This window comes from Acomys minous, assembly GCF_964271855.1.
Source record: "Acomys minous genome assembly, chromosome: 15".
Lineage (NCBI taxonomy): Eukaryota > Metazoa > Chordata > Mammalia > Rodentia > Muridae > Acomys > Acomys minous.
In genome coordinates, this window is record NC_140497.1 from 16,801,562 (window position 1) to 16,825,492 (window position 23,931).

The 23,931-nt window shown below is 45.1% G+C and overlaps 1 protein-coding gene and 1 long non-coding RNA gene across 5 annotated transcripts in view; one reads left to right on the forward strand and one right to left on the reverse strand.

Annotated features, from left to right (window-relative positions):
* Positions 1–23,931, forward strand: part of KCNU1 (potassium calcium-activated channel subfamily U member 1) — a 74,663-nt gene that overhangs the window by 42,074 nt on the left and 8,658 nt on the right. For all 3 annotated transcript variants that reach the window (XM_084760277.1, XM_084760275.1, XM_084760276.1), the window contains exons 15-24: positions 151–263; positions 1,226–1,294; positions 3,407–3,496; positions 3,617–3,714; positions 9,332–9,449; positions 11,680–11,776; positions 14,980–15,204; positions 19,408–19,588; positions 21,304–21,375; positions 22,930–23,069. In XM_084760277.1, the coding sequence (XP_084616403.1) occupies positions 151–263; positions 1,226–1,294; positions 3,407–3,496; positions 3,617–3,714; positions 9,332–9,449; positions 11,680–11,776; positions 14,980–15,204; positions 19,408–19,588; positions 21,304–21,375; positions 22,930–23,069 (1,203 nt within the window). The remainder of the gene's footprint in view (positions 1–150; positions 264–1,225; positions 1,295–3,406; positions 3,497–3,616; positions 3,715–9,331; positions 9,450–11,679; positions 11,777–14,979; positions 15,205–19,407; positions 19,589–21,303; positions 21,376–22,929; positions 23,070–23,931) is intronic.
* LOC311585280 overlaps positions 1–23,931 on the reverse strand; it is a 43,064-nt gene that overhangs the window by 15,504 nt on the left and 3,629 nt on the right. Inside the window, exons 1-2 of one of the 2 annotated variants that reach the window (XR_014775171.1) lie at positions 10,738–10,932; positions 3,384–3,517 (exon numbers count right to left, since the gene is read on the reverse strand). This is a non-coding gene — a long non-coding RNA (uncharacterized lncRNA). Of the gene's footprint in view, positions 1–3,383; positions 3,518–10,737; positions 10,933–23,931 lie in introns of those variants that run through there. The other variant, XR_014775170.1, reaches the window with a different exon arrangement.

Genomic DNA, 23,931 nt, shown 5'->3' on the forward strand with positions numbered 1-23,931 from the left:
CTTTTTCATAATCCTATTGGGGTGGCCAGCAGGTATTGTTCTCAATGAAACGTTCCTGGGGTCCAGTGGTGGGGTCTGCCTATGCCACCTATGTTATAGCGTCAGTGTCCCTTATTAACAGGCTCTATATGGCATGCTTGTATTTTCTAGGTTTTTCCTAAACATCCTTGGCAAAAATTTTTCTTGAACAGCTTGAAGAACAAAATTCTGACACAGCGACTCTCTAACGACTTTATTGGGATGACGTTCCCTCAGGTCTGCCGGTATGTTGTGTGGAGCCCTTCCCCCATTCTTTATGCATTGCCCTGTTGATGGAGTGCTCGCTGTAGGCAGACTCCAGTCCAAACTCAGGAGACATAAGAACAGTTACCGCGGGCTGGAGAGATGGCTCAGAGGTTAAGAGCACTGACTGCTATTCCAGAGGTCCTGAGTTCAATTCTCAGCAACCACATGGTGGCTCGTAACCGTCTATAATGTGAGCTGGTGCCCTCTTCTGGCCTGCAGGTGTATGTGCAGCCAGAGCACTGTATACACAATTAAAAATAAATAAATCTTTGAGCCGGGCGTGGTGGCGCACACCTTTAATCCCAGCACTCGGGAGGCAGAGGCAGGCGGATCGCTGTGAGTTCGAAGCCAGCCTGGTCTACAGAGCGAGTCCAGAACAGCCAAGGCTACACAGAGAAACCCTGTCTCAAAAAACCAAAAAAAAAAAAAAAAAAAAAAAAAAAAAAAAAAAGAACAGTTACCGCAGCACCTCTAGAGTAGTGGTCAACCCTCCTCATGCTGCGATCCATCAGTACAGTTCCTCATGTTGTGGTGACCCCCAACAATAAAACTATCTCATTGCTGCTTCATAACTGTAATTTTGCTATTGCTATGAATCATAATGTAGATATCTGATATGCAGGATGTCTGATGTGTGACCCCTGGGAAAGGGTCATTTGACCCCTAAACGGGTCACGACCCACAGGTTGAGAACTGCTGCTTCAGACCCTAGCTCTTTACATTGCCTGTGAGCCAGTTTCACCTCCATCCCTTTTGGTGTTCTTGCTAACATTTGTGCCAGGTGGATTCTATTTCAAGTGGAAATCTATAGTTAGGAGTCCCTTTGTCTGCTAAGCCATTGGTTTTCTCCTCAGCATGGAACATAGAGGGTTGGTTATGCTCATGTAGACCAGCTTCCTGCTTGTGTCCCTCTTCATAACTCCTTCCCTTTCCTTCCCAGGCTCTGCTTTATGAAGATGCATATCATGCTGATAGCCATCCAGCACAAGTCGATCTTTCACAACTGTTGGTACTGTTAAAGCTTCCCATCGCTTCCGGGTTCTGTTATTGTTTGTTATTGAGGGGAGTTTGACAGTTGTTGATGGAGTGGATGGAGGAGACGGGATATTATCAGACCCCAAGAGTCAATTTATAGCTGGATATTGCACCACTGACTTATAACCTAAGCACCCAAAAGGCTGGGGCAGGAGGATCACTGATAGTTTGAGGCCAGGCTGGGCCATATACCAGGAACCTGCCTCAAAATACAAAAGCAAAAAACAAGACAAAATAAGTCATGAGTTTTTATAAATACAATCAGGCACATTAGTGTTAGTATTGTGCCACTTCTCAATTTTTGGTTAGGACCAAGAATCTATATATCTTGTGACAGTATCTCTATAACTAGATATTACACTTGACCTTTGCCAAAAGGCCAAGAAGAAATAAATGTTTAACATGAGCTCAGAGATCTTCTCCTCTGTCCTCCTCCACCCCACCCCAGAAGAAGGAACTGTTCAAATCCCCTAAACATGTAGACTTGCTAATGGTGGCATTTAGGGACCGCAAATCCATTCTTCTCTTTGAGAGTCAAAATCAATCACACCCCCTCATTAATATTCTCAGTAAATAATCACCAAATGTCCTACATCGTCTCAGGTAAAGATCTGCCCCTCCTGCAAAAGTGAAAAGCTTTTTTTTTGAAGCCCGTGTCTATTCATAAGAGTTCCCTCACACTCCCAGTTTACTCTGACTGTCCTGACAACAGAATAAGCCAGAATCAAATGTGACTTCATTCTAAAGTGAAAAGTAAATTTATTTGTTTTCATTTTTTGAGTTAGACTCCTACATGGCCGGCCTGCAACTTGTTGTGTAGACCAGGAGGCCCTTGATCTCACAGAGATCCACCTGCCTCTGCCTCTTGAGTGCTAGGATCAAAGGTGCACACCACTGCCCCTGGCAAAGGTAAATTTTAAAGAAAGAAAGGGATACATTATTAGAAATGAAAGAACTTAGGGGGCGTTGGGATGCTCAGGGTTTCAGCATACTGGATGTATGCATGAAAAACACTAAAGACAGGGCATTCTCATAAACATGGAACAATGTGGGAAACTGAATTTGAGTTTCTGTTGCTGTGAAGAGACACCATGATCATGGCAACTCTTATAGAGGAAAACATTTAATTGGAGCTGGCTTACAGGTTCCGAGGTTTAGTCCAGTATCTGCGTGCAGGCAGACATGGTGCTGGAGAAAGAGCTGAGAGTCCTACATCTTGATTGGCAGACAGCAGGAAATGAAAGAGAAACACTTCCTCCGACAAAGCCACACCCACTCCAACAAGGCCACGCCTCCTAATAGTGCTCCTCCCTGTGGGCCTATTTGGCCATTTTCATCCAAACCCCCACATTGAGAAGCAGAGTGTGCTACAGCACAGTGCTGCATCAAGGAAAGCCGTTTACGAGGTTTTAAGCACATAAGCCATAAGGAAAGAGGAGAAAGATCTGAATCCATCTTGATCACTAGTTGTACTTGTGTGACAATTTCATCTTCTTTGGTTTTATTATGGTTCTGGGACTAGGACCCACCTGCTCAAGCACACTGGCATTGAACTGCATTCCCATCAGAAAATGGTCATCTGGAGTATTTTTATATTCTGGGGGCCCAACCCTGGGCCAAGTGCATGCAGGGCCCATGTTACCCCGACTGAGCCACACCTCTGACCTAATTAGATGTGGTTTCACTTTAAAGGCAGGTAGTCCACAGATCAGCACCACTAGCAGTTCTGTAGCGCTGTCCACTGTAGGGCCACGCCCCTTTTGTCATGGTTGCCTCAGGCAACAAGGCATCAAGCTCCTGGGTTTGCTGCTCCATCTCAGGTTCGTGACCCAGTCCGAAGGAGGAGCTTCCCCTCTGCTCAGCAATCAAGCTCTTTCCTGCCTCCTCAGCGTTAATTTAGTAGCAATCAAACAACAGATCAAGTATAGTCAAATTCACTGCCCCACCCCCCCACCCCCGTGTTTGGCAGTAAAACAGACTTTAATACAGCAACTTGGAGAGTCCCTTGTTAATGACAGCGTGAGACATCAAATACTGCCACGGATATGAACGGGAAAACTTACTGTCTTTATTCTTCCATTTCCAGTAGTCTGATACTAAATCCATCGGCAAAGGTGAGGGTGACTAAGGACACCTTAGGGTTCTTTATTGCGGAATCCTCACGAGATGTCAAAAGGTACCGAGGTGCACTTCATTTCTGGAAGGGAAGCACAAGTAGAAGTTAATGGGACGCAGACCGCGTGAGCATCTCGTCTTCTTACTGCTAACCATCCTCGATTTTACTCTCATTGCCCAGAGCCTTCTTCTACTGTTCCAAATGTCACTGTGACGTGTGCACTCCCGAGCTAATTTCAAAATGTAGCTGCAGAAGCAGGAGCCAGCAACAACTCACAGGTAATTCCGGCTCGCACCTGCCATCAACCTCTCCTCCGAGCGTCCCGTGAAGGAGGGGAGGGAGGCTTCAGTCACTGAGGAAAAAAGAACCATGTGAACTTGGCCAAGGCCAGGCCCGGGCTTCCCACTGGGGACCCGAGACCCAACAGCTGGGAAACGGAAGAGACAAAAGGGTTGTGGTTGTCCAGTTCAACCCCTTACACACTGGGAGGATGAATTCCGAAGAGATTCAGTAATCGGTCACACAGCGAGCAAACCGCATCACCAAACTCCACCCCAGCCGTGCTGACTTCTAACCCTCTTGCCCCTACAACACGCTGATTTTCCTAACTTCAGCCCAAATACCCAGCCTGTACTTGCCTGCTAGACTGTCAGGGAAGTTACTTCTTTCTGACTATACCTTGAGCGTTGTCTCTCTGTAGATAGTGGGCAATTGAAAGTTTATCTATTGTGACACAGTGATGCAAGAAGGTGACTCCAGGTGAGCTCAGTGGCTCAGTAGCAACTCTTTCCACTTGGATGCAGGAAAAGAAAATTTAGCCCTAAATATTCATGACAAATTAGTCCCTTCTACTTTAAAAATAAGTCTTTCCCAGGTGCATTCATTGTCTTTGGGTAAAACTGCAGCATCTTAAAACATAAGCTTAACCAATGGCAAAAATATACACTTTATAGATTAAACTTCCCCTTTCAATCTGATGTCTTCCCTTTGTTTTATTTACCTATACAATTCTCTTTTTTTTTTTTTTTTTTTTGGTTTTTCGAGACAGGGTTTCTCTATGTAGCCTTGGCTGTCCTGGACACGCTTTGTAGACCAGGCTGGCCTCGAACTCACAGTGATCCGCCTGCCTCTGCCTCCCGAGTGCTGGGATTAAAGGCGTGCGCCACCACGCCCGGCCTTACCTACACAATTCTTGAGACACTTTTTTTCTCAACAAAACAATTATATACCAATCGAGACCCCGTGACCTGGCTACTTTTATGTTAACCTGACACAATCATCTGAGAGGAGTGAATCCCTACCGAGAAATGCCTTCCTAAGATTGGCCTGTAGGCAGGCCTACCTGGCATTGTCTCAATTATTGATTGATGTGGGAGAGCCCAGTACCACTCCTGGTCATAAGTTAAACATGCTAAACCTAAAAGCATGTGCCAAATATATTATATGAGATAATTTTTATTTATAATGTAATCAAACAAGCTGTAAATCTTAAGATGTCTTTGTACAGGTAATCTTTAAACAGGTTAATGTTTTTAGATGTATTTTAGTTTTAATTTTTATTTATGTGTCTGTGTCTATGTGAATATATACCATGCCTGTGGAGGCCGGAGGGAGGTGTGTGATCCCTTGGGAGCTGGAGTTGTGAGTAGTTGTGAGCTGCTTGGTGTGGGTGCTGGGAACCAAATTCACAGCCTGTGGAGGGTGGCAAGTGGTCCTTTAGCCACAGAGCCTTCTTCCCAGCCTCCTGCTCTCTCTTTTCCCAATGATTGTTCCTGCCCCCAACTTATGAATTGTATCTTATCGTGGCTTGGAAAAGATGAATACCTTGGGAAAAAACCCAACTCATATTTAGCAGTCAAAAATATCATATCGTGGGGGCTGGAGAGATGGCTCAGCAGTTAAGAGCTCTGACTGCTCTTCCAAAGGACCTGGGTTCAATTCCCAGCACCCACATGGCAGCTCATAACTGTTTGTAACTCCATCATCTGACACCATTCCACAGACATACCTGCAGGCAAAACACCACTGCACATACAATAAAAATAAATTATAAAAAAGTCATATCTTGAAAAATTGTTTTTAGTGGTCAGAATTTATCTTAAAATGTATGTATATATATATATATATATATATATATATATATATATATATATATATGTCTACTCATACATGTACATATATCTTAAAGTTAGGCATATATTAACAATAGTCATCAGTAGCTTTTAGAAGATGTACAAATGAAAGGACCATGAGTTTTGTTATTAAGATCTGTCTTAGAACACAAAACAACACATAAAGCATTATGCTTAAAAATTATCACAAATACATTTACCAGCTAGTCAGCAGATGAAAGGACAGATAAATTCTTAAGAGAATAAAAAAGCATGTAACGGGATTCAAGGAAGTGTCCATGTGAGATTCCCAAGCAATCTTGGGAACAAGAGTTGGACAGGAGTAGGTATTTTGGACATCTCAGAAACACTGTGGGGCCGGGCATGGTGGTGCATGCCTTTAATCCCAGCACTGGAGAGGCAGAGGCAGGTGGATCACTGTGAGTTTGAGGCCAGCCTGGTCTACAAAGTGAGTTCAGGACAGCCAAGGCTAAGACAGAGAGACCCTGTCTCAAACAAAACAAAACAAAACCCCCCCAAAAAAACAAAACAAAAACACACAGTGGCTTTCAGTTCAGGGCATCCTTGCAGGGACTCTGAACCTGCTACCCATTACTTGGCCCCAGTGGCTCTCTGCAGCCACGTGTCAAGACTCCACGACTCCCTCAGTTTTGCATCTTTCCTGCCTAGGAAACCAGTACCATACACAGAGCATCAGCTTCTCCATGCTGACCCCGGGGGGGGGGGGGGGGGCAGGCAGGAACACTTCCCTAGTTGCTTCTTAGCATCAGGGCACCCCTTGGTGGCACTCTCAGTTGAGAGCCCCTGGCCTTTCAGATGCATTGGCATTTTTAAACATCAGAGCCTTTGATGCGTGGGGTCTTATCTTCAGGGCACTTTCCTGTTGTCTCATTGCAGAGCAGGAGCTTTCTCTCTGGCACTTACAGCCTTCCAAGCGCATACCCTGGCTACAGCGTTGTACTTTGGGGGGCCCCTTTCCTTGACAAAAAACGCTCCTATCTGATATCGCTGTGTTCTGCTTTTGCGCTAGTCTACTGTAGACCTACACTAGGGTAGTGAGCAGTAACTGTCAGGCACCCTGTGCTTTCTTCTCTTAACATCTCTTCCACCAAACGGACTAGCGCATTGCTTTAAACCCAGCCTCTCTGTTGTTTTCAGGACACAGGCAGAGAATGCAGCTGGATTCTTTGCTGGAATCCACACGAATGGCCTTTGCTCTGGTCTTTTATAGAGGGACCCTTGCTCTCTCTGAAACGTGGCCTCACCACGTACACTTCTCTTCATTCTTGTCTTCCACTTTCCCGCCACAAGGTCTCATAAGCTATACTTAACAGTATTCAAGGGCTCTCCTAGCCCAAAGTTCAAAGATCTTCCACATTGTCCCCAGATACCCATTCCAAAGGCCTAAAACCCACATCATTGGGTTTATCCCACCAATGACCCCACTTCTGGGTACCAGCTTTCCCTGTTAGTGACTTGTCGCTAGGACAAAAGCATCTTAGGGAGGAAGGATTTATTCTGGGGTCACCGTTCAAGGACACAGTTCCTCATGGTGAACTGTAAATCTTGGCTGTGGGCACAGTGAAGGCAGCTGGCTACATGATTGTAGTGAGGACGCGGAGAAGAATTGGATGCTTGCTTTCTCCATTTTATTCACCAGTCCACAACCACAGCCCATAACAAGGGGCCGCCCAGAGTTAAGGTGGCTCTTCCTATCTCAATTTTCCTAATCTATATAATTGCTCACAGGTGTATCCACAATCTTCGCTCCTAGGTGAGCTGAGATTCTGTTAAGTCGACAGACAATGTTAAGCATTATGCATGTATTTTAGGAAACACAAAGAAAAAGGAGGATACTAAAATGTTGGCCATGAGTGGTAGGACTTTAATTTCTTTCAGTCTTCACAGGTCTCATATCTATTTTCCTTTTTTTTTCCTATTGATTTTTGAATTGTTTCTTTCTTTTTTTAAAGATTTATTTGTTTATTTATTTATTATATACACAGTGCTCTGCCTGCATGTACACCTGGAGGCCAGAAGAGGGTGCCAGATCACATTATAGATGGTTGTGAGCCAACATGTGGTTGCTGGGAAATTGAACTCAGGGCCTTTAGAGGAGCAGCTGGTGCTCTTATCCTCTGAGCCATCTCTCCAGCCCCTTGAATTATTTCTTAGTTAGGGTGTTATTGCTATGAAGAGGCACCATGACCATGGCAACTCTTATAAAGGCAAATATTTAATTGGGGTTGGCTTATATAGTGGGAAGCATGGCGGCATGCAGGCAGACATGGTTCCGAAGAGGTTCTATATCTGGATCTGCAGGCAGCAGGAAGATAGTGTGACAGAGTGCAACACTGGGCGTGGCTTGAGCATCTGAAACGTCAAAACCCGTCCCCAGTGACACACTTCCTCCAACAAAGCCACACCTAGCCCAGCAAGGCCACACCTACTAATAGTAGTGCCACTCTCTGGTGACCAAGCATTCAAATCTATGAGTCTATGGGGGCATTCTTATTCAAAACACGGCAATGGTTTATATAGAAATCTTCCTTCCTAAGGTATCCACTGCAACCCCTAGCAAAGTGTCACGATACTAACAGTTTACCTTATCCTAAAATAGGAGAAAATAATTACTTGTACACTATCAGCCATAGAAAGGCAGCTGGACAGGCAGATGGATGGACAGAAAGATAAATCACATAAACTCATAAGGTTGGATGGATTTCAGGAGGAGCTTGACATGGTTGGGCAACAGCATGTGGGTGCAGGAGGAATGCGTCTCATGTATCACTTTCCCCATCTTACAGCATCTCAATGTTGTTCATTGAATCTACTGATTTCAAATATTCTTGCATTTATCCTCAATGAACATTCTTAAAAGTCATGCTGTGTTCCTTCTCATTTCTGCAGAAGAGGAAATTATTAGATTTTATGTTATTTCAATGTGTGGAAATTCCCAAGTGGTTTGAGACATATATTTGGATGATCAAGACTTTTCAAAAGTCTAAATTAATCCTGGTGGCGATGGCGGCACACACCTTTAATCCCAGAACTTGGAAAGCAGAGGTGGGTGGATCTCTGTGAGTTCGAGGCCAGCCTGGTCTACAGAGCGAGTTCCAGGACAGCCAAGGCTACACAGAGAAACCCTGTCTTGAAAAACCTAAAAATAAAACAAACAAACAAACCAAAGGTCTAAATTAGTAATGAAAAGACCCTGAAGGGATGATCAAATATGAACTAGTGATGCCTGGCCAGCATGTGCAGGAAGATGCAGGGTTTGTGTAGTTAGGCTTCCTGGGTCCTAAGGTAATTCCAGACTCTGCCTCAGATACTAAGGTACAGGAGTAACTCAGATACTCACTTTTGAGTGCCAAGTGGTTTTGCAGCCTGTGCAGTCTGAGTCTATAGAGCAGTGGTCCTCAACCTGTGGGTCAAGATACCTTTGGAGGTTGAATAACCCTTTCATGGGGGTCACGATTATGATCCATAACAGTACCAAAATTACAGTCATGAAGCAGCAACCAAAGTGATGTTATGGTTGGCCGTCAGGACAATGTGAGGGACTGTATTAAAGGGTCGCGGTATCAGCAATGCTGAGAACCACTGCTCTAGATGGAGACCAAAGACTTTTCTATAATTTATCCTTTTCAAACTAGCTAAGAATCCCCAGATTCTTCCTAAACAGGAGCCTGGACATGACTCAGTCGACGTAAAGAGGCCACAGATGACTTGCCGACTCACTGAGGTTGCTGTGCTCTTGCAGGGCCAGCCCTCATGCTGATGAAACGCAGCATTAGCGAGTTCACAACCACTTCAAGGATCCAGGATACTATTTCAAGAAACCAGGCGAGCTCCATCACCACTGCAAGCCTTGGCAACAGGTAAAAAACCACGGAACATAGCCTCTTACGCCACTCAGCAGTACAAACTCAGCTCAGATGAAAACACTTGCCTTATTAGTTCCTCTATAGACCAATGAAGTCACTGTTTACAAAATAAATTAATCTCTCCTTTGGCCCCATATCACATACCTCTTTCTACTTCTGCTCATATTTCTGTGCCAGTAATAACTCGATGTTATTTTCTTCCAGGTAGGTCATCTTTCAGGAACGTTATAAGTGAAAATTAGAGCTAATTTTTAGTTAGCCTCAAATAGCATTTGGGAAGACCAGGAGCTGAGGTCAGCCCACTCTTTCCTAGACAGTGAATTTGAGGTCAGCCAGACTACAAGAAACCCTGTCTCAAGGACAAAGAAAAAAAAATGTACTAAGCAGAAGCAAGGTGGGAGGAGATTTGTTCAGCTGATTAAAAAAAAAATCAATATAAAAGATTTATCATTCCTAATTTTATTTATTTATTTATTTAATTTTTTGGTTTTTTGAGACAGAGTTTCTCTGTGTAGTCTTGGCTGTCCTGGACTCACTTTGTAGACCAGGCCAGCCTTGAACTCACAGTGATCCGCCTGCCTCTGCTTCCTGAGTGCTGGGATTACATTCCTAATTTTAATGAAAACAGCTCTCTGTAATATGTAGGCAACATTTCAGTTTAGTAAGAATAATAATCTAGGAAGATCTTTAATGATTGAGCCAACTCAAAGCCCTGCCAGCTCTCCTGCACCCAGGCCACCAGGGCCAGCTCTTCTGTGCTGCCCAGGCCTGGAGTAGGGCCATCTCTCCTGCTTGATGCAGGGGACAAGGGGCAGGGAGAGGGGGAGCTATCTTTCCAATTCCCATGCCACTGAACAGCTGGTGAGGGGTGGGGCCAACTCTCTTGTCTCTCATGCCCTCGAGGCCAGCTCTCAGTGCCCAGATGAGGATGGGGCCAGCTCACTTGTGCTCAAACCCTTGGGGTGGCTCACCACCCGCCCGTGCCACCAAGGCCAACTCTGCTTTACTGTGGGCCGCCCTCCTGAGTGCTTCAACAAGCAAGGAGTGGGGCCAGTTCTCCCACACTGCCCAGGCTCAGGGCAGGGCAGGCTCTATGTAGCCCCAGGATGGCAGCCCAGACCCGGGACATCCGTATGGCCCATGGTGGTAACATGGGCTATGGACACGGGCACAGACCCTCCCACCCCACCCCACGGTCCTCGGTGGCACGGACCTGGACATCACTGTGGCCTCCGGTGGCAGCACAGGCCACTCCCATAAGGCTGTTCCTCAGGACCCTCACCTCTTCGGTCCCTCTTTCAGTCCACACTGTTCTGCTCCTAGCTCCACAGTCGGTGCTGCACATCCTAAGCCCTGGGGCTCGCCACTTGGTCCTGATCTCGGTGCCAAGCTTCTGTTCTCATTTCCTGTCATCGCTCGCACTCTCCTCTCTTGTGCACTGAGTTCAGCCTCTGCCACCCTCAGCCGCCTCCTCCGTGCTCTTCCTGCAGGTCGGCTTGGCCCGGCATGGTGGCGGTGGGGAGATGCTGAGCTCTGTCAATCTCTCCACGTCACGGTCCTGCTTTTCTGTTATTACATCCGACAGCTTGCTGTGCCCATTCTTCCCCCTGCCTGCTGGGTTCCGTCTCCGCTGTTATCTGTATCTCATCATTGCTGGCTTCTTCCCATGATCCCAGCCACTAGAGAGGTGCTGGGGTCCCGGAGAGACGAGATTTACTAAACTAGAGCTGTGACCGTGGCTCGCTCTCTGCTCTCCGCTCTGGGCACTGAATTCAGCCTTGATTGCGGCTCTAAGAGTGCAGACTCCACAGGGGCCCTTTACTACCTCATTCCTCACTTCTCACATTCCTATGAACCTAACTTGCTGTGTCCCACTGGTCCCTGCACGGCTGGAAAGGAAAGCTGAGTGTTTCAAGCAAGAGTACCCCTCAAGCCTTAAGTGGAGCCTTAACAATTTGTTAGCTATTGCCTTGCGGGAAAAAAAAAAAAAAAAAAAAAAGTCTCTGGCAGAGATGGAAACGTTTTGTACTTTCAGGGTTCTACTTTTGGGTTATTAACTTGTGTCTCCTTGGAAATACATCAGTATTCCCCAGATCCCTGTAGGAACCAGATCCTGTAGGAACCATGTGACTAGTCCTGGCCAACGAGCTACGGCTCTGACCTTAGTTTGCTCTACTTCGATCCCTGAACTTTGTCAGACTGACTCTCCATTCTCTCTGCTCAGGAACATGTTAAATGACACAGAAGAGGAATCTGACCTGCTAGACAGCAGTGGCATGTTTCACTGGTGCAGAGCAGTGCCCTTGGACAAGGTGGTTCTGGTAGGTGACCCCCACCTTAGCGTTCCGGTAACCGAAGTCCCGTGGAGAGTGAAGAATGCCCTGTGAATCACAAGAAGCACCCAGCTCTTTTGTAGTCCATGGATTTGGAAGGAAAGATACATTAGCCACAGACACCACCACTGACCATGAGCCATGTGGCACGTAACAAAGATCGCGGGTAGCCTTAAAACGGAGGTCTCGTCACCTGAGAGGTCCTTTGAGCAGTTTATCTGAAATAATTATTTACAACAGTGCTTTCCTGAAACCTAGCAAATCTAAAGGCGCCAGATAAACATATTTACAATTACAGTTGACATATTTACAACTTAACACATTAACTAAAAAATAAATAAATAAAGTATCTGTTAAGTGCTGCCTCCCCTAATCCTGAGCCTTGTTCTGTAGTTTTGTCCCTCCCTCTGCTCTGAAGCAGACGACTTTTCCCCTCTATGAATATTTAATAATTATAACTATTTTCCTGCTTTTCAAAAGCATTTTAGTACACATACCACTCCTCCTATACCCTACCTCTATAGCTCAGTGTCGGTACAGAATGTGTTCTAGTATTTATAAACGTGATCACTCCTTTGATGAGGAGCGCTAATTTCTCAGAGCTGTCATATCACCTGGACGACATGTCTAGCCGCCAAAGCACTATTGCAGCACTTCTGTCCGCGCTAAGCAAACACCCGCTGAGCAGAAGCCTACTGTGCTTTCAGCCGGAAGCAGGCCTTTAGGGGAGCTGAGAAGCTGGACCCAGAATGACATACTAAAGAAATGCAGGGAGGGCGGGGGCAGTGGGGAGGGGGGTTATTAGACCATATTTGTTAAGCACACACAGACGAGTCTCTGTACCACCCTTGAAATACTAATTATGGATTGTATGTAGTTCAGAGCAAGGGCTCAGTGATTTGCTATAGTTTTTTTTGTTGTTTTGTTTTGTTTTTATAATGCATAGTGTTTTGAAATTTTTATCCCCAGGAATGAAATGCCCAGGTTTCAAAAACTTGAGCCTTTGAACTCGGTTCTGCTTGCAGAAGGGTCAAGAACTTGTTTTATGTTACTTTAAACAAATGACACTCTGCTAAACCACCATCTGTCTTAACAGAGAGGTGTGTTTTGCCACAGAGAAAATGGCTTCCCTGACTGGGCTTCTATGTGTGGTCTGCTGTGGATCCTGTTTCTCTTTGTTCAGTTCTTCTCAACAGAACAACAGCTAGACGTCAGGCATGCTGCGTGAGAGTTCCTTAGGGGCTTCATTATTTGAGTAAAGACTAATCAGATTAAATAATCATTTAATGACTTAGCATTCATATCACTCTCTAGGCAGCTCTGCAGAAAAGTAGTTATATCCTGCAGAAGCAATCCCTGCAGAAAAAGTGTCTTCCCAGGATGTAGTGATTTCATCAAATACGTGGGCATGCCAAATGTTGTCCATGTGAAACATTCCAATTTGTTATGCATGTAGGCTGTAGAGCTCACTTGTGTGACATTTAAATACATTTACCTTAGTGTTTACCAATATCCAAGTATCCTCCTTTAAGACTCTCTGAGCTTTGGTCAGGGTATGGTGGTGCACACCTTTAACCCCAGCACCTAGGAGTCAAAGTCAGGTGAGTCTCTGTGAGTTGGAGGCCAGCTTGGTCTACATAATGAGTTATAGGCCAGCCAAGGCTACATACACCCTGAGATCCTACACACACACACACACACACACACACACACACACACACACAAACATACGTGCACGCCAGAGAGAAAACTTAGCAGTTAATAACTCTGCCTGCTTCTCCAGAGGACCGCAGTTGTATTCCCATCATCCAGTTATTTCACAATTGTCCATAACTCCAGTTCCAGAGGATCCAAAACCCTTTCCTGGCCTCTGTGGGCATAAGACACACGTGTAGTGCACCATCATACTTGTAGCCAATGTACCCATACACATACATTGATAAAATAATTTTATAAATGTTTAAAATAAAAAAGCAAGAAACCATCCCCCGCAAACCAAAACTGCAGTCTAGGAGCTCAATAAGGATTAAAGCCGATCAACACCTGTTGACCAACACTCTACTTTCAATGTCACTCATTTCCATGCAAATGAGTTTGAACATTTAAAAAAAAAACTGAAGGTGATTAAAGTCAAAACAGCACATTCATTCACGAAGCTAAGACAAAGTCAGAATGCCAACTCGAGCCTGCTGCTGCGACGTCACCAAACTTTCTGTCACTCCCACTGCCACAAGAGATGCCCGTTCTCTGAAAGAAATCACTCGGTGTTCAGTTCCTTTGTTGGTTTTATGTGCCTCTGTGAATATGGGAAAAAATCCTAATCCAAATGTGTCTCTTACATGTGCCTTTGTTCCCAAATTTAGGGATAGAGAGCTTGCCTGCTGATAATAACGTGACATGTATTAAATATTTGGGATCAAATGGAGTTTTAAAATAAGATTTATTGGTGTGCTCACATGTGTGTGTGTGCGTGTGTGTGTGTGTGTGTGTGTGAGAGAGAGAGAGAGAGAGAGAGAGAGAGAGAGAGAGAGAGAGAGAGAGAGAGAGGGAGGGAGGGAGAGAGGAGAGAGAGTGCATGTAGCACCTGTATGTGGGTTTCCATGGAGGCCAGAAGGCGGCCTCACATTCCCTGGATCTGTAGTGACAGGCAGTTGTGAGCCAGCCAAGGTGGGTGCTGGGAACTGACCTCAGATTCTCAGAACATGGAGTGGTTTTAACTTCACAGTGAATTCCCCCAACTTGGTAAGCAATTTATTAAATCGGTTCACTGGGTTAGATGTAATCAGATGAACTTGCCGATATTCAACCATTCTTGATACATGAAACGGAAATTTTGCTGGTTCCAACAACTATGTGAGAACCCAACTGAGTACTACAACATGATGCACAGCATTGTAATTTTCAGAGCTCTCTTGAAAAGACAAGTTTAGCAATGGTATTTGGAAGTCTCCATTTTTTATTTAATCATACCATATTATATGATATATATGTATATATATGGTGTGTATATATATATTATATATGTGTTTATATATATATATATATACCATAACTACACCATTTTGTATGAGCAGTTGAAAGATTCTATGGTGCTATTAACATGCTGCTCTAGATGTATCTAGGACTTCAGGATGGGAAGGAGGTGGGGCTACCAAGGAACTCTTACCAGATTCTGGCATGTGTGTCCTCAGAAACGGAGCGACAAGTCCAAACACAAATTTCGGAACCACATTGTAGCATGTGTGTTTGGAGATGCCCAGTCTGCCCTGGTGGGGCTTCGGAACTTTGTGATGCCCCTGAGAGCCAGCAACTATACCCGACAGGAGCTGAAGGACATCGTGTTTATTGGGGCTCTGGAATACTTGCAGAGAGAATGGAGGTTTCTCCGGAACTTTCCCCAGCTGTACATTATGCCGGTAAGCATCACATGGGGATAATGGTGATAAGAGTATTGGTATCAGCAATAACAGTAACGATACTTTGCAGTTATATGGCACTTACTGTGTGACAGAGACCAGCTAAACAGTCTACCTCTATTGCTCACGTCATCCTCTAAATAATCGTGCAGGGTAGCATATAAAGGTGGTAAGCCTTCAGGTCTGGGAACAGTAGGTTTCCATGTAGGTAGCTTGTGCAAGACCACAGAGCAGCTGAATGGAAAGAGTGGGGTTGAAATCCAGACACAAGCTACCATGGTTCATATGTTTATACTCTAAGCTATGCCACAGTTTCCCTGGATGAAAAACCCATTATATATGCCATGAAAAGCACCAAAGCATTTGAATTTTTAATGAAATAATACTGGCAGTATGTGAGAAATATTGATTCTCTAAAAGAGCATATTGGATTTTTGGGGTTTTTTCCCCCCTTGGTTTTTTGAGACAGGGTTTCTCTGTGTAACCTTGGCTATCCTGGACTCACTTTGTAGACTAGGCTGGCCTCGAACTCAGTGAGCTGCCAACTGCTGGGATTAAAGGTGTGCGCCACCACCCCCGGCATGGATTTTCTGTTTTTAAAAACGTCACCAAAAAGGATACAAGGGATGGAATAACCATTGAGATGTAACAAGAATAAATTAATAAAAAAATTTTTTTAAAAAGTCACCCTAAAGTTCTCTGCTCCTCTTTGCTTCATTCTACACAATAGGAGAGAAGGTGCCTAGAGGGTGTCAGCTTTAGCCAGTGTCAGGGACGGTCAGGGTTAGATGCTATCGCAGAGCATTTCTGTGACAGACCTGATTTGGGGATGATTGTGGAAAGATCTGGGAACTTTGGGCTGTGGAAGCCATTGAGTTTGTTTAGAGCTTAATGAGCATTATTTGAGCTTTAAAGATAATGCTGAGAGCAATGTAGAAAATAGAGGCTTAGCTGGATGTGCTGGTGCGTGCCTGGAATCCCAGCACTCAGGGAGGCAGAGGCAGGCAGAGCTCTGTGAGTTCAAAGCCAGCCCAGTTTACAAAACTAGTCCAGGACAACCAAGGCTATAGAGAGAAACCCTGCCCCCAAAAACTGAAACCAAAAGAAAGAAAGAAAGAAAGAAAGAAAGAAAGAAAGAAAGAAAGAAGAAGAAAAGAAAATGGAGGCTTGTAGAGTTTCAGAAGGAATTTGGAGAGTCCATTAAAGACTGTCAGTGCTGCTCAGTGTTTTGTGCTTTAAGAACTGCGGAGTTCCAGTCAGCTGGGGCTGAAGTATTGGCTGTGGTTAAGAAGAGACCAGACTCACTCACTAATCCTGGTTTGATCCTGGTTTGCTGGAGCTGAGAAATAAGCAGTGAACTAGAAGAGACCAGAATCATTGAGGGTCATAAATTTGGGAGGATTTTATCAGGCAAAGCATGTAAAAACTGGGGTCCCAAGGAGGCCGAGGCTATACATTATGCTGTCAGTTGAATTGGTAATGTGTAAGGTACTCCTTTATTTCCCCATTCTCCCATTACTTCTCTCACCTAAAGTCCCAATAGGATGTCCTCCCCTCCGTCCCACGCTCCTGATAAGTGAAGACATTCATGGGACATGCCCCTTGGGCTAGTGTCCAGATATAAGTGAGTATAAACCATTTGACTCTTTCTGCTTCTGGGTTAATTTACTCATTATGATCATTTCTAGTTCAATCCATTAAACTATGACACCAGCCAAGGAATATATGTGCAGTAAACATCGAACCCTGATCCAGATCTAGCCAATGGTCAAGACATTCTCCACAGTTGAGCGGAGAGTGGGGACTGACTTTCATACAAACCCTGGTGCCCCATATTTGACCATGTCCCCTGGAAGGGGAGGCCTGGTGGCACTCAGAGGAAAGATAGCAGGCTACCAAGAAGAGACTTGATACCCTATGAGCATATACAGGGGGAGGAGGCTCCCCTCAGTTACAGTCATAGGGGAGGGGAGTAGGGGGAAAGCGGGAGGGAGGGAGGAATGGGAAGATATAAGGGATGGGATAACTATTGAGATGTAAAAATGAATTAATTAATAAAATAGTTTAATAAAGAAAGAAAACAAAACAAAACAAAAGGATGCTCCTTTATAATGTTGATTTGAAGGCATGAAGGGCTCATGAAGAGCAGGTGAGATTTGTCACTGTGAGAGGCCAGTAGAGGCCATTGGTGAAGGTGCAGCCTCAGTTGAAGTAAAAGTCTCAGGGTTGAAGGCGTCAAAGAGAGAAGTTGAGGCTTGGCACTGGGTAGTAGGGCTTAGGGTCCCCGAAGAGAGCCTGGGAGGGGATACTAGCCAAAGTACAGCCCAGCTGCAGCAGGAGATCCTATATTGGAAATTCCACTACCTGGAACAGTCACCAAGCACAGCAGCAGCTGTGGACAGGAGTGGTCCTGAGCCCGTGAGATGAGTTGTGTGTTCTGTTGCAAGCCCTTTGGAGCCTAGATTGTGACTGGATCCAGAATCCTGAGACTGAACCATATCCTGTTGGACTTTGTTTTGCTCTGCTTTGATTCTATGCCCTGATTATTCTTGAAGTAAGAAAATATTTAATTTTTTTTTTTTTTTGCAGGATCTCATGGTTAAGGAGGGGCTTTGGATAGTTTAGAAAGACTTTGGATATTTTGGAGAGGCTTTGAACAGAGACTCTGGATGTTTTAAAGAGACTGTGAGACTTTTTAAAAACTATCTGTTTTATTTCGTGACATGAAAGTTTGTGGGGATGAACAAGAAAGGAAAGGTTATGGATTAACAAGTGATGTGACTGTGTGTCAAGTAGAAAAGAAGTCAGTCGTGCTGGCTAGTGTTAGGTCAGCTTGACACAAGCTAGAGTCGTTTGGGAAAAGGGAACCTCAATTGAGAAAGTGATCCCACAAGATTGGCCTGTGGGAAAGCCCACGGTACATATTTGGTTGGTGACTGATGTGGGAGGGCTCAAGTCACTGTGGGTGGTGCCATCTCTGGGCTGATGATCCTGGGTGCTCTAAGAGAGCAGGCTGGGCAAACCTTGAGGAGTAAGCTAGCAAGAAGTATTCTTCCATGGCTTCTGCTTTGGTTCTTGCCTCGTGGTTCCTGCCCCCTGCTTGAGTTCCTACCTTGACCTTCTATGACGGACTGTGATGTGTAGGTATAAGCCGAACTAAAGAGAACCCTTTCTTCCACAAGTTGCTTTTGGTCGTGGTGTTTCATCACAGCCATGGAAATGCTAACTAAGACAAGGCCACAGGTGTACTAGAGATGGGGCGACCTTGCTAGCTATTTGGAGAAGACAAGTGGGGTGGGCCACTTGCAAGGGTGGGAGATGGAGAATTAGCCTTTAGCTCTACAATGTCTCCTTTCTTCTCCTTTTTCTTGCCATGTCACCTTTTACTTTCTTTTCTCTTACTTGAGTTGTCAAAGTGGATTTGTTTGTTTGTTTGTTTTTCCAGACAATGTTTCTCTGTGCAGCTCTGGCTACCCTGGAACTTGCCCTGCAGACCAGGCTAGCCTCTAAATTAGAGATCCACCTGCCTCTGCCTCCTTAGTGCTGGATTTAAAGGCCTGTGCCACCACTGCCCAGCATCAAAAATGGGTTTTTGCTCCCCATCATGCCCCTTCATTTCACCCAAAGTTGTCCTCTGAGAGGGGTGTAGTAGTGTGTGTGTTATTCCTCTTAGCCCCAAGCTCCCAGAATAATGACTCATGAGACTCAAAATATATTTACAAGTACGTAGGCTATATAGCTAGGCTCTTCTCTGACTAGCTCATAACTTAAAATAACCCACTCATACTAATATACACTCTACCACGTGGCTGGTTACCTCTGCTCAGGTACCATGCATCTGTCCTCCTCACATGGCTCTATCCCACATCCTCCACACCTGGCTCCATCCCAGAATCCGTTCTCCCAGTCAGATGTCATTCTTTTTATTCTACCCTTTTCTATAGGCCATAGGTTCTTTTTCTTTCTTTCTTTTTTTTTTTAATGCACTCATATAAAACACAAATTGTTTTTACAGAGGGGCCTGTCTGTTCATAGTAAGATATTAACTATTGATCAGGACAGTGTATCAGACAATTGATAACTAAGTTTTGGTCAAGCCAGTAGAGGCTTTGGCTAAAAACTGCATCAAGCCAAAAAGACCCGCTATCATAAACCATGATGCCCATGTGACAATCCCTTCACTATGTGGAATTCTCCCCTTAGGGATCTGCACTCTATACTGGGGATCTGCATGCAGTCAACATAGAGCAGTGCTCTATGTGTGCAATTTTAGCCACCCCAACCAAGCCATCTGGCAGCCAGATCATGGTGGATGCTGAGACTATCATGGCCACCCTCAACATCCAGTCCCTGAAGATCAGATGCCATCCCTCGATGTCTTCAGGTCAGAACAACTAGGGAGCGTGGGATAGGGAAAGATAATTAACTTCTCTACACATACATGAGTTGTGAGTAGGAAGAAGGATTGGGACAGATGTCTCAGAGTCTCTGACTCTGACAATACTATGGTAAGAGCAAACCAGTTATTTCCTCTGGAATTCTAAGGCAAATAAAAACCCATACCCATCTTCAAGGTAGAATTCATATAAGCTAGTTTCTTATTTTAAGAGCAAAAAACAATGAGATTTAAGAGACATTATTTTTTGCTGCTATTGGAAAATAATTATTTTCATTATTGGAAAAATTGCTAATATTGGAAAGCATAACAACTATTACGACAACAAGAGATACTATCAATCAATCTCATAGACTTACGGACATTATTTAGTTATTGTTTTAAAGGTTTAACTTTCTTTATAGGTTGTAAAAAATTTTGATTCTAAGTTTTCTGAGACAGTGTCTCACTATGTCCTGGAACTCTTTATGTAGACCAGACTGGCCTTGAACTCAGAAAGATCCACCTGCCTCTGCCTCCTGAGTGCGGAAGTTAAAGGTGTGTCCACTACTCTCAGCTAATGTTTTTTGTAAGTGTAAAATATAGATTCATCCCAGGATGTTGGGGTTAGGTGCACAGCTGTGAGGACTCCACAAGAGAATCCAAAGTGTCCATAAGAGCACAAGGCCTTCTGGACATGTTTGTGGGAGGCCTGAAGGGTTTCCAGTAATGCTCTGATTACTTTCTACACATTGCAGGGGAGAACAGGTTGGCAAACCTAAGCAGTGAACTAAATAATATCAGCACAGACGGTAATTAAGTTTCAGATCCTTCAGGACTCTGATTGTTACCTCCTCCACATCAGAGATTATTCTTTACAGAACCCCAAGGCATTCAAGGTAGAGACAGGGTTCTCAGAGTGGGATACTGTGGGTACCACTTGGCTCTGAAGAGCAGAAATAAGAAACAATCAATATCCACCAGAGGGTCTTGAGGCTGCAGCTAACACAGATCCAGAATCCTACTGCAGGCTCTCCAGAAGCACTCTTGAAACAGCAGCATCGACTCACCAGTAGTTTCCTAAAAGTTCTCCCAGAGAATTAATGTGGCTGAGGCATTACTCAGACACCTTCTTTCTCAGAAACTTTTGTGTCACACACACACACACACACACATACACACACACACACACACACACACACACACACACACCAACCACATCACCCCTCTCAAAAAGAGAGGAGGCCAAATACAGTCACACATTCAACTCTCTGTACAAAGGGTTCTTCATTTGTTGATTGAACCCAACCACAGACAGAATGTATTCAGAAGAAAATTCCTCTATATTAAACACAGAAACACTTACATACCTCACACTGCTGTCCTTCAAACCTTAGACTACAGATATGTATGCTGTTGGGCATTATAGGCCATCTGAGGTAATGTAAGGTACTTGGGAGATGATGCATTGATGCATAGTTATGCAAATAACTGTGGCATTTTCTGAGAAAGGGCTTCAGCATCGAATGATTGATACTTACAGGGACTCCAATTCCTGTAGATATCAAGGGACAATTATAATATCCTTTTCTAAATACAGAAAGGAATTTGGGTTTTGGAGCAGAAAGTAACTTCGCATTGGGTCCCATGGTATTACTGTATATCTGACAGCTCAGGTTTTTTGAGCTGTTTATTTGTACTTGTTATCTCTTTGTCGTCTGTAGAAGCAAAGACTGCAACCACCTTTAGTAAACATGGCAGAAGTTACCGGAACATCCCTGTTCTCACTGAACTGAGTAAGTTGTGTTTCAAGCCGACTATTCAAGGGAGAGACTTTTATGGTACCTAGTTGATGCCTCAGCGTCTTTCTAGAATCCACAGGCAGAGAACTGCAGAGCCAGGATGGGTCCCAGAGACCTTATGGGGCTGTTCGGATGCTCCATTGGCCTTCTACCCAACTGGAGACACCATCCATTGAACGCTGTTCTAAGCATCTAAGCCAGCAGCTGCCAGTCTACTTGCAACCACCTTGAAGCTTAGATGGCTGCAAGTTTAACGTGTATCTTAATTGCTTCTTCCCCTCTTAACCATCTCTAACTTTCACATATAATACACTAAGTGTATAATTAGAAGAAATGCAAATTAAGCGGGTGGGCACGAGATGAGGTGTGGCTAAGCACCCAGCAGGGAGGGACCACAGGAGTTATTCAGCCAAAGCCCCCCTGGAAACAGACATCCACTGTCACATCAGCTAACAAGTCAGACCAGCCAGTCTTTGCTCTTCTTTGCTGGAAAGGATCAGAGTGAAATAAGGGAGCTACAGGTCTGGCTTCAGTATAACATATGCAGCCTAAGGGAGAGTGGGAGGATTGTTGAGGCCAACAGTTTAAATGACCCAGCAGAATGAAGACAAACCTTTATGGCTGTGTGTATGCACACATCAGAGGACACGGGGCACTTGGTTCTCTCCTTTCACCGCATGGATCCCAGAGGTCAAACGCTGGTCATCAAGCTTGGCAGCAAGTGCTCTTTAACTATTGAAGCTTCTCTCAAAACCCCACTTTGTTTTTTGAGACAGGATCTCTCATTGGCCTGGAGGTCACCAAATGAGCTAGTGGGGCTGGCAGAGAGCTTCCAGGGGCCTACCTGCCTCGTTAGCCAAGCACTGGGCCTATGAGTAATGAACCACCATGCCAGGCTCCTCTAGGTTTTCATTTTTATTATTTTAATTTATGTTTATGGGTGTTTTGTGTGAATGCCTGTGTCTCATGTGACTGCCTGGTGCTCAGATAGATCGAAAGGGAGTGTGGGACCTCCTGGAATTGGAGTTTCACACAGTTGTGAGCTACCATGTGGATGCTGGGAGCTGACAGTAGCTCCTCTGGAAGAGCAGCCAGTGCTTGTTTTGGTGTTTCGTTTTGTGTGTGTGTGTGTGTGTGTGTGTGTGTGTGTGTGTGTTGAAGTAGGACTTCTCTGTGTAGCCTTGGATGTCATGGACTCCCTTTGTAGACCAGGCCAGAGATCTGTTTGCCTCTACCCCCCCCCCAAGCCCCGAGTACTAGGATTACAGGGGTACACCACCACGCCCAGCCAGCCAGTGCTCTTTTCAGCCCCACAGCTTTTAAAACATAAATTCCAGGTTCAAGCAGTTCTTCCTGCTTGTGGGGCAAGCCCTTTACTGACTGAGCGATGACTTCATGTTACTATGGAGTGACATGAAGAAAAGTCCGCGGGACACTCTCCCCTGCAGAGCTTTGCTGTGCCAGAGACGACCCAGTGTCGGAATGTAGGCAGCGACCTCTCACTTCCCACGTGTGCTGGCCTTGCTTTTCACTCTCATTGCCTTACAGAGAATCCCTCCAACATCCACTTTATCGAGCAGATTGGTGGACTGGATGAGACCATCAAAGGAACTAGCTTACATCTCAGCACCGCCTTCTCCACGGGCACCGTCTTCTCAGGCAACTTCTTGGATTCTCTCCTGGCCACGGTAGGTGCAGATGAATCAGGGTACCCAGACCAAACCCCTTGCGGAGAGGCCGCAGCGCAGAGCTCTAACCTCTTCTTAGTTTTTCCAAAATGGCAACTCTGCAAGTTACAATCTTGCGGCCTTGGCACAGAGATCCCAGATGCCTGGGGGAGTGGGTACCAGACTTGGATCTTCACATTCATCTGGGCAGACCAGGGTTCTTGGTGTCAGATCTCTATAGATCATCCCAGTAATACATGTAGAAATCACCCTAAGGAGATGCAGGATTTTCAAGGGAAAAGTTTGGCCTTGGGCAGGAAATCCCACACGAGGACACAAGCATTTGCTACGGAAAAGATCAGTGACCTGAACAAGGACACAAATGAATCCAACCCTGAGAGAGAAAGCCATCCAGTAGGAAGCAGCATTGAGAACTAAGCCAGTGCAAACTGGACTGGACTTAAAAGTCAGCCAGATGGAAGAAAGTTTAGTAAGAAAAATCAAGGAGATATGTGGGAAGGGAAAAATAAAAGTACAACGGAGGCAGTCACCATCAGTTCTCGAATCCTCAGCAATCAAGGAAACGAAGACTAAAGTGCTCTGAGATTGTGTCTCATGCTGGCCATCGGAACAAATGGCAACCAAGGCTGGCCAGGGTGTAGGGAATGGTGGGCCTTATTCACCGCTGCTGGGAAGGTACATTTCTGCACACGCTGTGGAAGTCAGGGTGGAGATGACTCGGTGGTTATGAGTGCCTGGTCCAGAGCTGAGGTTTCGGCACCTGCGTGACAGGCGAGTGTGGATCTGTGCACACCCGATGCTGATGGAGACAAGAGCACTGCTAGGGTTCTGCTGGCTGCCAGCCTAGCCAAAGTAATGCAAG